The sequence below is a fragment of the Carcharhinus amblyrhynchos genome, chromosome 8 (genome assembly GCF_965287045.1).
Source record: "Carcharhinus amblyrhynchos chromosome 8, sCarAmb.v2.hapA, whole genome shotgun sequence".
Lineage (NCBI taxonomy): Eukaryota > Metazoa > Chordata > Chondrichthyes > Carcharhiniformes > Carcharhinidae > Carcharhinus > Carcharhinus amblyrhynchos.
In genome coordinates, this window is record NC_137331.1 from 57,902,433 (window position 1) to 57,920,853 (window position 18,421).

Genomic DNA, 18,421 nt, shown 5'->3' on the forward strand with positions numbered 1-18,421 from the left:
TTTTTTTAGTAGGAACAGCAAGCTAAAAAGAAGGGTTTCTCTCTCCCTGTTTTATTTGGAAACTCTGCTAGTTATCTGAAAGCAAGATCTTGCTTTTCTGAAAGGAGGAATCTGTTCATGGCGGCTTTCCTAGAATTCCTGATGTTTTGGGAAGCCGTTCTGACTTCAAACTATTCTGAGTCCAACCTGTATTCTCAGATCCCTCTGTTCAACTGCACTCTTCAGAATCCTACCGTTTACCCTGTACGTTCTACTTTGGTTTGTCCCTCCAAAGTGCAATACCTCACATTTGTCTGCGTTAAATTCCATTTGCCATTTATCAGCCCATTTTTCTAGTTGGTCCAAATCCCTCTGCAAGCTTTGAAAACCTTCTTCACTGTCCACCACACCTCCAATCTTTGTATCATCAGCAAATTTGCTAATCCAATTTACCACACTATCATCCAGATCATTGATATAAATGACAAACAACAATGGACCCAACACCGATCCCTGTGGCACACCACTAGTCACAGGCCTTCACTCAGAGAAGCATCCTCCACAACTACTCTCTGACTTCTTCCATTGAGCCAGTGTCTAATCCAATTTACTACCTCCCCATGTATACCTAGCGACTGAACCTTCCTAACTAACCTCCCATGAGGGACCTTGTCAAAGGCCTTGCTAAAATCCACAGCCTTCACTTCATCCACTTTCCTGGTAACCTCCTCGAAAAACTCTATCTCTGGTATCAACCTAGTGAACCTTCTATGTACTCCCTCCAAGGCCAGTATATCCTTTCGCAAATAAGGGGACCAAAATTGCACACAGTACTCCAGTTGCGATCACACCAGTACCCTGTACAATTGGAGCAAGACCTCCCTGCTTTTATATTCCATTCCCCTCGCAATAAGGGCCAACATTCCACTTGCCTTCTTGATCACCTGCTGCACCTGCAGACTGAGTTTTTTGCAATTCATGCACAAGGACCCCCAGGTCCCTCTGCACAGACAGATTGTAAACATCTTATAAACATCTTATTGTGGAATATTTATTAATTGCAGACAGAAATCAAAAGTTTCTTCATGAGCTTCAACTAGATGGTATAAATCACGAGGGAAAACCAATCCACCTAAAATTTAAATTCAAGTAATTAAAAGTGATACTTTCAAACTAGCTATTGTGTGAACAAAGGGATTTCTACTAAATTGTAGATGGGTCACATACATCATTATTATACAGCTAGAGTAACTCATGCCCCATGAGACTACTGAAATCAAATACTTTCCTCTTCCATCCCCAAGACACACTTAAATACAGTGCGTATATTACAGCAATGAGATCACTAGTGACTGAACATATTTTCCTCAAATAATATGGCACATCATTAGCATTGACTACATTTTTCAAGTTACCAAAACTAGCTTCTCAGTAGATAGCTGTCAGGCACCTTGCATAGAAAATAATATGTTATAAATATAGTGACATGCACAATTAGAAGAAAAAATATTTATGTAAGCTTTTCAGTTTTATTCATGTTTTGTGAATATTTATGCCAGCTAACATGTCAAATGATAGGAAAGGAAACAGTTCTTCACTTTGAGGCTATAGGCATCAACTGCATGCATAGATTGCATAAATTTGACTTGTATTCACTTTAACTCAAAGTTAAGGGTAATCTTATTGAGATTTTTAAAGTTAGAGATTCAACAGGGCAAAATAGGGAAACTACTTTCTCTGGTGGGAGAATCCAGGACAAGATAGCATAATCTTAAAACTAAAGCTAATTTCACTCCTGCAAAGCGCAGGAGTGAAATTTGGAAGCACTTTTTCACATGGGTGTCGTTGAAAATCTCAAAGTCTCTAGCACAATTCAAATTTTGAAGACTGAAATCATTTTTTGTTTGGATAAGAATATCATGTGATGTAGAGCGCAGGCCTTATACTGGTGGCACAGCTGCCTTCATACTGTGCCTAGTTGTTTTTAGATTTACCCATTGTCTGTCCAAAAGTAACAGACCCTATTTAACTGGTACTTTGCTTGTACTAAAAACACTTCTGCTACATTTTTGATGCTCAAATTCATTTTTTCCGCTCTGTGGCAACTTGGCCAGAAGTCCTAAACAGAACTGTTTAATGCCACAGAAACAAAATAAGCTTTTTTTTATTTACCCTGATGTAAAACCAGTGAGAGTAGACATGCTATTCCAGAGCAAAACTAAAAAGTGCTGCCTATCTGTGCTCATCACTCCCCCACTACTCCCATTGGTTTCCTTAGATGTACCTGCGGGATGGTCCAACATTCAAGCCAGCCAAAATTGAGTAAACCTGCAACTCAATGCTGTTATTACAATCAGATTCAAGAAGTGATTCCTCATGACCCTCAGACTTCCATGTGCGGGTGTACAATTCATTCCCCGCTCGCACTAAATCTGACTTAGACCAACTTCCATCACAGTTTTTGAGAGTAAATCATTCTGCAGAGTAATCTTCTTCAAAAAAATATACAAATCCAAAAAAAGAGACATCAATTGAAAGCTGCTTATTTCCTTATTCTATTCCACCTATTAAATGTTGTTTTTCAGGGAATTATTTATGTAAATCAATAGATCATCAGTTATGTATTAAATTTGAAAATAGAAAAAAAATGCTAAATTTTCAGTTTGAACATTGAGTTTGGAATCAGATTTTTATAGCTTTCACCTTACAATCAGAGGATCTAGGAGTTCCAAAGAATGCATGAGCCAAATTGTATCGGTATTAAGCACAATAGCCAACAATAATATTTACAAACTCATCAGAGAATACTGTTGCTCTATTTTCCTACACTGCTTGCTCACCTCACTTTCCTTCCCTCCTTATCATGAGTACCTTCTGCTGGAACAAGGAAGTATATAACTCTGGCTATCTACTTCAAGTTTCCTGTGTTTCATATAAAGGCATGATTAATTATATTTGCCACAATTTACGATTTATGCAAGCAAAGCAGAAGACTGTTAGAGTTAATGGTATCACACAAATCTCCATTAAACACCATCATTCTTATCAAATTGCCGTCACTTTTCCATATTTCTAATTAATACTTGTATTTTAAGACAATCGATTTGTCATCATCAAATTTCCCTCTTACATGATGTCATAGTGATATCATAAGCAATGCAAACAGGTTTAAAAATTGAATTATGGAGTTTGTATGGCATATTATGATATATTGTTTGCAGCACCAACAGTAAAAAATGTGACCTGAAGAAAACAACATTTTACATAAAAAGTATTTTTAAATAGCAATACTTTTAATGTTAAAAATTAAACTACCTTACATGCATGTAATTGGTGCTTCTTCTAAATGTTTCTTATATGAGCATATCATGTCCGTTACACGTTTAAAGATTTAATGGCAACAGAAGTTAAATAAAGCTGAAATGGTCTGTAAAAGTGATTCAACAACATATTTTGAAACAAGCTTTCTTTCAACTAAATATTTGCTTTAAGACTTGAATGTTATCTTTTATAAGTATCACAATGAATTTCAGAAATTGTCAGCATTTGTTACGAACCTTCTACAAATCTTGTAATAGCCTGTATGAGGTTGTGCACACCACTGGGTAGGTTCCATGGATCCCTCTGCACATGAATCCGGAGCTGTGTTGTGCAATTGACCTCTGATTCCATTTCCTTCTTGAATTCTATCCAACAACGAAAGTGTAAGAACTGTCACACATTTGTGCAAATGAGTGGAAATTTTGGTTTTCTGACATGAGATTGTACTGTAGCAGCAAACTATGCTGTTATTTATTTCCATAAGAACACTGTGTTTTCCTCAGATTTTCCCAAGGATATTATTCAGCAAACAAGTAAAATGTCCAGGAATAAGGGTAAAGAATTATATATTCATCCACTTTCTTTCATCATTAACCATAGCTAATTCTTTCAGATCATAACCGTGCTGTATTATATAAATATATAGGTGCCAGCTATGACTCTGTGAGAACACTCTTGTCTCTGGGTCTGAATATTCAGTGTTCAAGCACCATTCCTGAGATTTGAACATGTAATCCCGTTTGTCACTGCAGTGCAGTATTGAAGAAGTGCTGCTGTGCAGGAGGTACACTCTTTCAGATAACATATTAAACTGAGGCCCAGTTGCTGTTCTAGGTGAACAAAGAGGCTTGTGTGATATTATTTAAAAAAATAGGTATATGGCCAATAACCATAAAAGTGTGGCATCAGATATGAAAAGTGCATCCAGTGCGCTGGCATTTATCATGTCACATCAACTAAGCAACACAAATATTCCTGTCTCTTCAGGACTTTACAGTGCACAAACTGATTGTGACATTTCCCCACATTACATGAAAAGACCGTGGGCTCATTCTTACATCCTGAGCTATGTTTGGCTGTCAGGATCATTTTTGGGTTGCAAAGTAGTTGGCCTTCCATTTCCTCTTTGCCAGAGCAGGCCAGAATGCCCCATGTCCAGGATTCCTGAACAACTAGGGAGGGAGGTCAGGTGGAATGATGTGGGCATTTTGAAGAAAAAGATTTCTAATTAACAGGATGTTTCAGTTTAGCTCACCGGAACCTGGATTATTTGGGTGCAGCACCCATGGCAATGGACAGGAGATCAGGGAAGGCTGGCCCAAAGATTTCCTACTCTTGCCTGGAAAACTAATGGAAGAAGCTGAGGGGCTGCAGGGAGGTGAGCTCACCTGTGAGCTATGGTTAGAAATGGCCACAGAAGAGAAATGCAATAGTGTAGCCCCCCACCCCCAAACTTGAAGATCGTGGACCAAGAAGATCCAATGCCTCAAGAACAAGTCAATGTCGTAACACTGTCAGGTGCCACACCCCACCTGTTGACATGTATAGCACTCTCCAGAAAAGCATGCATCTGGCCAATACATCTTGCAGCTCCACTCATTCCTTTCCTGCAGACACTTTACATGTCCACTTGAACAGCCAACACTCACAACGATACTCAACTTACTGCCCTCCCATACCCAATGCCTGAGCAGTGGGAGATGGCTGCATAGTTGTAATGTCACTGGACTGGTAACCCAGAGGCCCAGATCATGCTCTAGGGACATGGGTTCACGCACCATAGCAGCAAGTGGAATTTAAAATTCAGTTAAAAAAATCTGGAATTGAAAGCTCATCTCAGTGATGAAATCATTATTGTAAAAATATATTTGGCTCACTAGTATTGTTTAGGAAAAGAAGTCTGCCCTTTTTAGCTAGTCTGGTCTACATATGATTCTAGCAACACTGTTGATACTTAACTGCTCTCTGAAATGGCCTAACAACCCACTCAGAGCAAGGGCAATTAGGGATGGGAAACAACTGTTGACCTTGCCAGTGACTCCTATCTCCCATGAAAAAATAATGAAAAAAATGCCTCAGAGGCATCCACTTCATTCTCTGAACACAAGCCATTTCTAACAATCTCATCTCCATGCTTTTCCCCTTACAGGAAAAGAGATCATACAATTTGGCAAGAGATGCGGGATTGTGGGAGGCAGGCGATACGGGCACTATCCTGGCACCAACCATTCTGAAAATTTCTCACTGCGTTAAAAAAATCTTATTGAATGCAAAGCCATCTGGGTATTCTAATATTATGAAAGGTAGTATATAAATGCAGTTTCCTTCTTATATGCCAAAAGCAAATTACTGTGAATGCTGGAATCTGAAATAAAAACAGAAACAGAAAATGCTGGAAAACCTCAGCAAGTCTGACAACACCTTTGGAGAGGCAACAGAGCCAACATTTTGGATCTGGATGATTCTTCAATAGAGCTGAAGACAACTGGGAAAAGGACGAGATTTATACATTTGTGGGGGAGGAGGATGCAGCTGTGGGACTGGATGGAGGGCCAGCAATGAGTGGAAGCAAGGGAGAGAGTGACAAAAACGTCATGGACAAAAGGACAAAAACAATGTAAATCATGGTGATCATGGTTAAGAAGGGTGCTCATAATGGCATTTTAAGAAATGAGAAGGCAAGCAGAGTGCCAAAGGACCATCTGGAACAGGTAATAGATGACCCTAGTGGGTGGGTGGGGGGTGGGAGGAACGTGGTATATGAGAAACAATGGTAATGGGACAAACGTGGGATAATAGACGGGGGGGAATGCAAAAATGAATCAATAGATGAAAACCAAAATGTTAGAAATGTGGTGGTGGTGGTGGAGGAGACAATTCACAGCCTGAAGTTATTGAACTTAATATGAAGTCCAGAATGTTGTCACGTGCCTAATCAGAAGATGAGGTGCTGTTCCTCCAGTTTGCATTGGCTTCACTGGAACATTGCTATAGGCCAAGGATGGACAAGTGAACATGAGAGCAGGGTGGCATTGTGTTGAAATGGCAAATGACAGGAAAGTCTGAGTCCTACTTGCAGACAGATTATGCGTTCTGCAAAACGCTCATCCAGTCTGCGTTTAGTCTCTCCAATGTAAATTAGATCGCATTGGGAGCAATGAATGCAAGAGACCAGATTGAAGGTGCACATGAAGCACTGCTTCACCTGAAAAAAAGGGTTTAAGCCCTTGGGTGGTGAGCAGGGAAGGGGTAAAGGGACAGGTGTTGCACCTTCTGCAGTAGCATGGGAAAGTGCTTTGGGAAAGGGATGAGATGTTGTGGCTGATGGAAGAATAGACTAAGGTATCCCAAGGGAATGGTCTCTGCAAAATGCTGACAGGGAGCGAGTGGAAGATGTGTTTGGTGGTGGCTCTTCCACAATCTTTGTTCTAACTGTGTTTAAAGGGAAAGCAAGTATAGGTCAGAATCCTTTATTCAAAGTATGTCTCCTTTGCATATTTTTTTAGAAAGTATCAGTCTGTGATATCTGGGCTCCCCAGTTTGGGATTTGTGTGAAACCCTAACGATATGTCAGAGAATCCCTCAGACATTCCCAGATGAGCGTGTAGTTGAGCATTTGCAAGTGCTAACTTCTTCTGGGCAATTGCCCTGTGCTGTGAATCATCTGAAAAAGCAATTTTAAATTGCTATTTTTGGATGGTTCCACCTGGGTTACACCAATAGTTACTCAGGGAAAAGATACAAGACATAAAACTTCTAATTTCTGTGTAACTGTCCAAAATGCCCAGACCAATCCCTGCATAGAGTTCCCTCATTTTGGAACACCACCATCACCGCACCCCCCCCCCCCCCCCCCCCCCCCGACCACCACCATTAAACCACAATTCTGCTTGGGCCACCACTACCAATCTACCAATCTGATTGCCACTCTGAAGCAGTCACAACCCATCAGTTTGGACAGACTTGAAAATGCTCAGCTACATCTCCCCTTCCATTGAACTACTCCACCAACATCAAATACGGAGACTATTCCTCAGCTATTCAGAATTACCTGACCCTATGAAACTTGAATTCCTACTTGTAACATGTATGCTATGTCAGACAGCTCCAGAGTATTCCTCAAGCTCATAGCTCTGACGAAAGGTCATCCAGACTCAAAGACTTGGCTCTATTCTCTCTCCACAGATGCTGTCAGATCTGCTGAGATTTTCCAGCATTTTCAGTTTTGTTTCAGATTCCAGCATCCACAGTATTTTGCTTTTATGTATACACTGAATCTTGGAGTTCCTCAACAGTCAACAGCAATGAGTTTGATGGAAATTAAGTACTTTTGGTTGGATAACACTATTGTCCCACAAGGAATCAAATTTTACTCTATTATATTTGAGCCATCATAAACATTACCTATATTGATATCACCACACCTATCCATTGCTTATAAATGTGTGGATGGCCTACCCTCGGAGTGTCATAATCAAAGTAACCCATCTCACATTCAAGGGATAATCACTTTGCTGAGTGAATGGGCAACAGTGAGTCACATAAGACTGAACTCCCCCCAAAAATGCAACCCTCTTGATCTCCATCTCATCATCCTAGATGACGTTGCAGTTGCACAGCAGGAATGTGTTAAACTATTTGGAATTTACATTCGAAGTAATTTTAATTGGGATAAGCAAGTGCATGAAATGCTGAAGAGCAGAGTCATATACAACTTTTTCTCAAGCATCACAACATATCTCAAATGTATCTATTCACTGTTTAATATTTGCACAAGACCCATTGTTGAATACACAGCACCTGCTTGGAATGATGAAGTTACCAAAGTATGGGAACAAGCTTGAAAACCTTCAGAAATGAACACTGAAACTGATCCTAGGTAACATGTCTCAAAGCTACTATCAGACAATTAAACAACAGAATGTGTGTTCTCTTGATGGAAGGCGGAAAAGTTCTGTTTAGATTTTGCTAAAAAAAAACTCTTGAATCCCACATCCGAGTGCCACTATCTTTTTTCACAACCACACAAAAGTAAATATGTGATGAAATTAAGAGGAAAAGTAACCATTCCACAATGAAGGTATAGAATAGGCTATGGGACTGTCTAATCTGCTACTTCATAAAACTCAAAACAATCATTGACATCATTAAGTACTTAATGAACTCAACCTGACAACATGTGACCTATTTACTTTAATACTAAATGTAGAGTGAAGTGGACTTTTCATTTTCATTCTTTAAATTAAGAAGGCTTGCATTTTGTAACATATTGTAATTCTTTGTATAAAGAAATATTCATAATTGTGTAGTCCTTGTTATAATTTTACATTTTATTATTATTTTAATAATTGGCTATATCTATGTTATGAATTATGATTATTTGTATTGCTTGCATCATCGCCATAATTTAGTACATGCTTTCAATAAACCAGTTGTCTGCCTAGATCTCTATCTATTCCCTTCACTCCCTGGAAAACAAAATGAAATAAGGAGTGACTTTTTATATTTCTGAATGGTAGTTAAGTTTATTCTGATATCCACAAGACAGTCTGCTAGTTGGGATTAAAGTATCTCACCACTGACTGAGTTTGGTTTACTAACAAGAAAGTGAGAATTCTCCACTGGTTATGCTCATGGGTCGAATGTTCACTCTCAACATCAGCAATTGCTAAACAGAATCACAGGATTGTTGTCGTGTAGAAGGAGATCATTTGGCCTATTGTGTCTGCACCGGTTCTCCGAATGAGAAATTCATCTAGAGTCATTCCCTAACAGATTTAGAAAATGAGTAAAATAATCTGGCTATAAGTATATTTGAATAATTTAAATCCATGAATTGGCACAGAAGTTCCAATTTTTGTCTGGGTACATTGTTTAAATGCAAGTTGGCAGTGCCTCATTAGCACATGCCCAATTATTCGAGAACTCCCTGATTCACTATTTCCTAAGACAGCCTAATTTATTTAATGTGTCATGTGAGTGCGTCTTTAAGAAAAGTTTTGTTTTAAATCATGCAGCTTACAGCTTCAGCAATGTAATTAGGGGTGGAGCTAAGATGTGGTAGTCAGATGATAGGGCTCTCAGTCTATTTTGTGGCTGTCAGGTGATAGGGGTTTTTTCTTTTGGACTTTCATAGAACACTACAGCACAAACAGGCCCTTCAGCCCCCAAGTTGCGCTGATCATATCCATACCTACCAGGCCTATCTACAACTCTCAATCCCATTAAATCCCATGTACTCATCCAGAAGTCTCTTAAAAGACCCCAGCGAGTTCGCCTCTACCACCATCGCCGGCAGCCGATTCCACTCATTTACCACCCTTTGAGTGAAAAACTTACTCCTGACATCTCCTCTGTACCTGCTCCCCAGCACCTTAAACCTGTGTCCTCTCGTAGCAACCATTGCAGCCCTGGGAAATAGCCTCTGAGAATCTACCCAAAGACTTTCAGTTTCATTTTGGGAAGCAGTTTAGCAGCAAAAAAAAAGCAGTCTCTTATGCTCTCTAGTTTTTTCTCTTTGTTTGTTTCTGCCTTTAAGAAGCTGTGTTTTGGGAAAGCAATTCAACTGCAGCCTCTTCTGAGTTTCTTCACAAAGGATTTTCAGCACTTAACCCAGGAGGCTGGATTCCTGAAACAAGTGGGCATTAACCTATGCTGTATTATGTTTATTTGGACGGTGTTGTGTATTGGATGTTGGCTTTGGTTCGAACATATTAGAGATATTTCCTTAATAATTATACATTAACGTGATTGGTGTGTTTTGTGTTTATAATTGTTAAAAGTTCTTGCTAATTGTCTTACTGTACATATCACAATGTTCTTCATTAAACTTTGTTTTTATAAAAGCTTCTTGTGGGTCAGTTGAATCACACCTAAAGTGAAACCGCTCATGCTCATCCTAACCAAATTCAACATAAAAAGTTACAGGTCAGGCAAGCTTCATAGAACACCTTAAAGTATCCAACTTGACTTGTAACAGACTGAAAATGTTCCCTTAAATACCTACAGTATTTTAAGGCAACATTACTGTATTTGATGCCAGAGGGCGATTATCAAATTGAACAAATTGCAATGCTGTCTTCAAGTTCTCATACCCTCAGTTTTGATTGAGGCAGTTTAGTTTTCATTGCAGCAGGTAAGCCAGGGTAGAAGGCTTTCTTTCCAACCAACAGTCAGCAAAGTCAAGACAAGTATTGTTGAACGTCTGACAGAAAGTAGCCCAGTCATTTATTTACTATCTGAAATATACTTTTGTTTCGAAAAACACAGATTACTCCAGCCTTTCATTATGGTTCATTCCTCTTATACTATAGTCAGGTCTCATGGCTTTTCTCATCAAAACCTTGCTTGATATCTTGCTTATATCTCAGCGATTTGAAATGAGCATATCATAGGGTATTATAAGATACACTGAGATACATTTAACTCAGGGAGTAATGATTTTGTCGGTTTTGTAACAGAGGAAATGGACTGCCATCTAGTGCAATGAATGTAATGATATTCAAGTTCCACATTATCAATTTAACAATTAGCATTTCTACAGAATCATATGCAATAAATTAATTTTATTACAATGACGTTTGATAAAATTGAAGATCAAATATGTCATACTGTCACAAAATTCACAGTGTGCAGACAGTAATGATTTATCTTAGCATGTTATGCTCGGGAATTTGGTCAACATTTTCATTTTTATTCATATTATATTTTATTTTGTTACTTTGTTTGGAAAAACACTTGCTTTACATACTTTATTAGTTTTAATATTTTGTACCATGTAATTTTCTTACCTCAGTCAGGTTGTGACACATTGTAGCATGTTCAAATCAGCTTTGCATTAAACTGTCAGTTTAAAGTGCTTATGGTTTCAAAGATCATCTGCATAATGGCAGTTGCAGAGAACAGCTCACAAACTAAAGAAAAACTATTTGGTGATGTCTCTACATCAGGCAAAATGTCATTGTGCAACTTGATAATTTTGCAAGATTCACGTGATAAAAACAAGACCTTCCCATTCACTGGATTAAAAAAATGGTTTTGCTGGAAATTTCAGTGGTAGCTTCAGAGCAATTTGTTCCCTTTTCCTGGATGCATCCTGACCTAGTCCAAAGCATCAGAATCAGGATAATTTATCCACGCCATTTTCAGATGGAGCACTCAGGCATACCATTGTAGTACAAAACCCCAGAACAAGTGGGGTCAGAATATAAAACAAATATGCTTTAAAAAAAAGCTCACTTTAAATTCTCACAATGCTGAGAAGAAATGCCATGTTAAAAAAAAGACCCATTTTTGCCAGGATCAAGTTCAGTCCTGCCAGTATAACTGTTGCAGATGGCCATGTACTGTGCAGTGGAAGAAAGCAAGGTGGAACCTGTGGGATTTCCACAGGTGACATTATCTTACCAGTCCTACTTTTTCAATGGCATCTGTATGGAAGACAATGGAGTGTCATTTCAAATGGGCCAAATAAAGGACAAAGATAATTTTGTGTTGTCAAGTTCCACAAACTTTGGGGCTTTTTGTCCTCATTCTATTAGCCTCCTTTATCCCAATATTTTTCTCCACCTCTGCTGAGGATCAAAGGCAGAAGGTACAGCACCCCCAATTGCTCAAATAGCAACACCAGCTGCTTTCTCCTCAACTGCATGGCAGATGGAATGAAAACAAGTTCTAACTGGAAGAAGGTATGACCCACCATGCAAGCTCTATAGGCTGAGGGTCAATGCTCATGATAGATCTGTGTACCAGCACTTCCTGAGTCTCAGGCTTTCATAACAGATCTCTGTTGACATCTACAACCCCCTGAAATGATACTTCCACTCAGTGATCAGGTGGTATACAAAGCCAATGGCCAATAAGGTATCTGTCACCGGAGGCTAACACCACCCCCTGCCAACCCCCTCACCCACTACACCTACCCCCCCATCCATTACACCCACTCCAGACTGCATCTTTGCCTCTTATCAAATGTTATGCTCTTTTCGCCCACAGGATGACAAAGCAAAGAGGTGAGAGTTTTCATAAAGGTTTGTGCTACAAAGAGAGAAGTATACAATTTGTGGAGTGGGATTATGAGGCATGGATGCAATAGGGCAACACGCTGCATGTTGGCTGCTCAGGTAGTGATGTGTAGGGAGAGGAATGAATGCAGCTGCAAGGTGGACTGACAATGTGTGTAGCATTCTGTGGCCGATGAATGTTGGGAATATCAGAATGTGAGCCTGACATCTGAAACTATTATTTCTCTTCTCTGTCATGCCCTCCTAAAGTTTTGCATCCTTTTGGTGCATTGACTCAAAAGTTGGAGGGACCATACTTCAGGTGCTGACTTTTGGCTCTTTCCATCCATGCTGAAGAGGTTATCCTCTTCCTTCCATTGTTGGGAAAGATCACCTCATTGCAGCACCTTATATCCTTGTTGATCTCCAAGTAGGAATGGGAGGCCTGCGTAGTCTTAACTTTCCCAGCTTTGTTTCTTCTCCATTCCTGTGCATGCAGCAGCCTGAGAAACCCAAGTGCAGGTGAAGCATGCAAAATGGCCATGTCATCCTCCCTATTCTCCATAACTGACTGGGGAGCCTGGAGGAAAATAATAATTGGTTTGCCCAGGTAAAGAGCAACCACAAAACATGGAGGAATTTGGTTCCAAACCTGGAAAGAGGTTTGCACCAGACATAGGCGTTAAGATTCCATCTAGTGTGCCAAAAGGTTTCCTTTCACACTTTACATTTTCCACAGGCCTGATTTTAACTCTACATATGTGGATGGATTTTGAATCAGTTAAAGTATCACACTCTGGGGGTAATTCTCCCAAAAAAATTCTAAGTACCGAATTGCCAGGAAAAATGGTGTAATTTGTGATTGTTTTTATCAGTGGGATATCAGACTTGAATTTCCCACACTCTGTGCACTGCAGAGGTCACAATTATGAACATCATTAAAAGCTCAGGAAGCAGGGTCTGTTTACAGCAGTGTCTGACAGTTCTGTGCCTCTGTTCAACCTCCCAGTTGCCGGCCAGCCTGAGACCTCTGCAGTGCTGCCTCTTGTGACACCCCACGGCCCGATCGTGGTCCGCAGAAGCACTCCAAGGCCATCCCAACACCTCCCCAGTCCAGAACACTGTAGTTTCCATGCCCCCCACCTCCCCCACCCCAGCAGTGGCAGATCCTGCCAACCCCCAAAAGGGCAGATCTCCCACAAAACCACTGGCCTCCCTCCAGCATTGACTGATCCTGTCTGCAGAGTGACAGTGGGGCACTCCCCCCACCCCCACCGATCACCCTCACCAATCACAGTCTAGGCCCTGACCACAATAGGCCCCACCCCCAAGGCCCTATCCTCTTGGCACTGCCCATGGGGCATGGGCAGTGCCAAGGTGCTACCTGGGCATGGGCACTTTGCCCCTTGGGCAGTGAAAGGAGGCACAGGCTGGCATTGCCAGGGTGCCCATGACCAGGAGACACCACTCACCCACCATCCAGTCCCTGAGGAACCCCAATTGCTCCTCCTTCACTCCAGCGGGGTCTCCCACTAGTTCCCCAAAAGTGGGGAGCTACTCTAAAGATGGAAGATGCTATCAGGTCCGGAGAATTCAGGTCCCAGGCCCAATAATCACATTTAAAATAAATTAATAGATTAAAATCACTTACCTGGTCCTCTTGCCAGTTTCCAGCATGGTCTTGACCACAAAAATGGTCGTCACACACATCTCCCAACCCAACGTGCCAAAAGACTAACGTGTCACGATGGGAAAATTGGGCCCTGTGTTTCTACCTGGAGCCTCAGTCCCACTGATTAAAAAAGCTATAGCATTGGATTTTAATCTATCGGTGGAGGGAGGGGATCGCGTCTGCTACAGAGAGCTTTGGAGTGATTACACTCTCCACTGTGATATATGTCAAGTGGTCAGACAGCACTGCAAAAATGAAGGTCATGAACTCCCTAACTGTACAGATATATCACTTGTAGTCATTTTTAACATTAGCACATTTTTGTGAAACTCGGTATCAACTCCAAAAGCAGCATGTGCTCTCATTCATACAATGGAAATTTTATGAATTCGGGTCAGGTTGACCACAAGCATGCAATTAACAGTATCTGCTTTCTGGTGAACAAAATGCTTTGCAAGTGGGCATCTGATATGTACCAGGAAAACTGACCATCGAATTACTGACCCGATGGTCTAAACAAGTAATTCACCTTACAATGCTATAATGATAAAGCTGGGTTTTAATCTGTTGCAGATTCTTGACAGATTTAGATGAATTATGCAGAGATGCAGGATTCTTGTGTTAATTAATTGAGTGGGTCTTGTTGGCAGGCAATAATTAGGAGGAGTTATGGGAATCAAAGGAATGCCTCACATCAAAGGATATTATGGTCCTTTCTAATGAAGAAAATGTGGTTATGTACATACACATCTTCTGCTTTGGTGTGAAATTTAGGCTTGCACAGATATTCATCTTACTAGGCAAATCAGATAATGACACAGGACAATCAAACTTATAAAAGTCCTCCTCATGGAAGAAAGTTGATTTAAACAAGTGCCATTCCAAAAGACGTTCAGAAAGTAATACCTGCTGTAAATTCTATTCCTATATTGATTTATCTGACAAACTGTGGAGATTTTTAGAGCAAATGATAATTGCAATATCTTCCGGTTTCCCTTCTAATTTGCATGAGGGATATCACTAAGGCTCTCTATATTCAGCTCTCTTACAATAGTCGTCTGGGCTAAACAAGGAGGTAAAGGATGCAGTGATGGATATGCACTGTCACAACCAGGTAAGTGAACACTGGAGGTGCCAGCATTAGTTGCATGCCTTTGTAAGGAGTAGGTGGGAGCTGTTGAGGGGAGAGGGTATCAATGCTTCAAGGTAGCCATTGCCATTGTGTAGTCACATCGTGGGGCAAAATCTGCCCAAAATGAAGAATCCCTCCCATTTTTGAGCTTGTAGACCTGGCTGCCTCCTCAAGTGGCAGATGGTCAACCGATGCTGAGAAAATGCAAGTGGATATGGGAAAAGGACTGCCATTGGCTACATAAGTAGTTAATTTGGGATTTGGGTGGGTAGCTTGACTGCCATTTTTTCTGCCACTTGCCAAAAGGCATGGCGGCAGGCAGGCATCAGGAACACCTCCAGCCTTCCCCCATGTGAGCCCAAAGCCCCATAAAATTGAACCTAATGTGTAAGGATGGAGCTGTGCTATTTCCTTGATTCTCAGGGCAGCTTTCTGGTTGGAGGTGTAATGGCTTCACCACGCCACTGCAGCTGAGGAATGTGCATCTGCCCCTATTGATCCTTCCTTGCAGCTTCTTTATATGTTAAGACTCTCCCATTCATGAGTATTCTCCCATTATTCACTGGTGCTCAAATCCAAGTCTGTATTTGTGATGCCATACTGCCCTGATCAACCCATTCTTGGATGCCTGTACATGGCGATGGCAGGATACAGCACCAAGTACCAACAGTGCTGAAGACTCCCCTGTGACTTCGAACTCTAATACAAGAGCAACTTTAGTCCGAAGAGCCACATGATTACACAGCGTAGCTAAATATCACTAACATCTCTGGTTCTCATGTAGTTTCCCAGAAGAGAACCCAGATGGATTTAAGAACAGGCCAGATAGGCATTAGGTTAAGTATGGTAGGCATAATATATATTTCACAGTAAAACTTCTTTACAAACTACCTCTCAATCTGGCTGGTTGTCAGTCAGGAAAAAGTGACAAAATATTTAAATCAGGTTCTACTATTAAATTCAGTAGGACTTCTGAGTTATCTACATTCTTGCAACAACAACACCCACACCTCCACCCACCTTATACAACACGTGCAAACACCAGGGCTGTTGCCTCCTTATGCAGACCTCTTTTGATAGCTCCAAAGATGTGCAAATTAGATGGATTAGCCATGCTAAATTGTCCATTAGTGCCCCAAGATGATAGAGTTAGGGGAATTAGAGGGGAAAATATGTGGGATTACGGGGATAGGTCCTGGGTGCAATGCTCTGTTGGAGATTTGGTGCAGAGTCAATGGGCTGAATGGCCTCTGTCTGACTGGAAGGAATTCTATGATGCATTCTCAAAGGAGCAGCCTCTCCTGTTGTATGTGACGAAGCCATTTCCTTTCCTCCTCCTCTGCCTACCATAAAAGAACATGCATTGGAGTAAACATTCTGAATCCTATCAATAGCCTCAATGAGTGAATGATAGTATTGCACTTGATTTGTGCCCAAAGAAAAGAGGGTATTTTGCCTGTGTGACGTTAAACAAAGACCTAGCTGAGTTGTGAGGTTTGAGAGCCAAAACCTCACCACTCAGCCAGGTCTTTGTTTAACATCGCACAAGCAAAATACCCTCTTTTCTTTGGGCACAAATCAAGTGCAATTCTGTTTAAATACCTGAATTTCATGTACAGTTATTTTGCCTTCATCATTCTGTCATTTCATTCAAACAGCACTTTGAGGGTGAGCTTATCTTTTGATAGCATCCAGACCCACCATAATGTCACATGTATTTAGAATGTGTAGAAGTCTGGCACATTTGACTTATAGACAAGTACTGACTCTCAAAGGTGTCTTTGCCACCAAAACATAATATTTTCAAACATAACAAACTTAGAGAAGGAAAATGACATGTTGAATAAAGCCAGTGTGTTCCAGTCTCCTAGAAAGTTGCTGTCCATTAGGCTACAAAGATAGAATACCTCATCACCCCAGCTGAGGTGATTCCAAATGAGCTATAGGCTTTTCTAGTTTTGCATCTCAATACATGTTGCCTTTACCCACTGAGTCTTTCGAGGAATGGTAATGTCTGTTAATAGAATTTAGATGATTTTCTTCATGCATTATAGAAATGTAATTACTTTAGAGATTTACTTGAGTCTTTAAGAACAGTATTAAAATTCAAAGGGGATAGGAAAGATTTCATCCATGTATTGTAAGTGAAATTATTTTCCATCTACAAGGAACATACTTACAATCTGCAATACACGGTTAGAAAGAAAACCATCCCAAATGTAATTTCAATTTATTCTTAATTATGTTCTGAGGGGTTTGAGATTCCTTCACTGATAATAGGAAACCTTTGATTGTTAATTTCTTTCTACAGCAATTAGATTTTTTGTTGTGCTGTTCATAAGATTGCAGCTTCTTCTAAATTTTAGATGAAGAATTTATTGACCATTTTGGAGTCATGAGCTGCATTAATCTGTAGTCAATTTAGTACACTCCCACTGGTAAGCCTAGCATCTATAGACCAGAGGGCCATAAATTAAGATGAGTGGCACGGTGGCACAGTGGTTAGCACTGCTGCCTCACAGTGCTGGGAGCCGGGTTCAATTCCAGCTTTGAGTAACTGTGCTGAATTTGCACATTCTCCCCGCATGTGTGTGTATTTCCTCCAAGTGCTCCGGTTTCCTCCCACAGTCCAAAGATGTGCAGGTTAGGTGAATTGATCCTGGTATGAGGAAAGTGTGGAGGGGAGAGTCTGGATGGAATGCTGTTTCAAAGTATTGGTGCAGACTCAATGAGCCAAAAGGCTTCTTTCTGCACTGTAGGGATTCTATGATTCCATAGAATCCATAGATTCCATAAAAACGGTAGCAGACAAAAGGAATTATAAGCTGGTTAGTTTAACGTCTGTAGTTGGAAAAATGCTTAAATCTGTCATCAAAGAAGAAATAGCAAGGCACCTAGAAAATTATGGTTTGATCGAGCAGACGCAGCACGGATTCATTAAGGGGAAGTCGTGTTTAACGAATTCATTGGATTTCTATGAGGATGTGACTAGTGCGGTAGACAGAGGGGAACCGGTGGATGTGGTGTTTTTAGATTTCCAGAAGGCATTTGATAAGGTGCCTCACAAAAGGTTGCTGCAAAAGGTTAGGGTGCACAGAGTTGGAGGTAAGGTGTTAGCGTGGATAGAGGATTGGTTATCTAATAGGAACCAGAGAGTTGGAATCAATGGGTGCTATTCAGGTTGGTAGTTAGTGACTAGTGGAGTGCCGCAGGGATCGGTGCAGGGGCCTCAACTGTTTACCATTTACATAGATGATCTAGAGGAGGGGGCTGAGTGTAGGGTAACAAAATTTGCTGATGACATGAAGATGAGCG

At 40.6% G+C, this 18,421-nt stretch overlaps 1 protein-coding gene across 1 annotated transcript in view; it reads right to left on the reverse strand.

Moving 5' to 3' along the window:
* Window positions 1-18,421, reverse strand: part of prex2 (phosphatidylinositol-3,4,5-trisphosphate-dependent Rac exchange factor 2) — a 415,983-nt gene that overhangs the window by 119,720 nt on the left and 277,842 nt on the right. Inside the window, exon 30 of the mRNA XM_080194118.1 lies at window positions 3,537-3,665. Within this exon, the coding sequence (XP_080050244.1) occupies window positions 3,537-3,665 (129 nt within the window). The remainder of the gene's footprint in view (window positions 1-3,536; window positions 3,666-18,421) is intronic.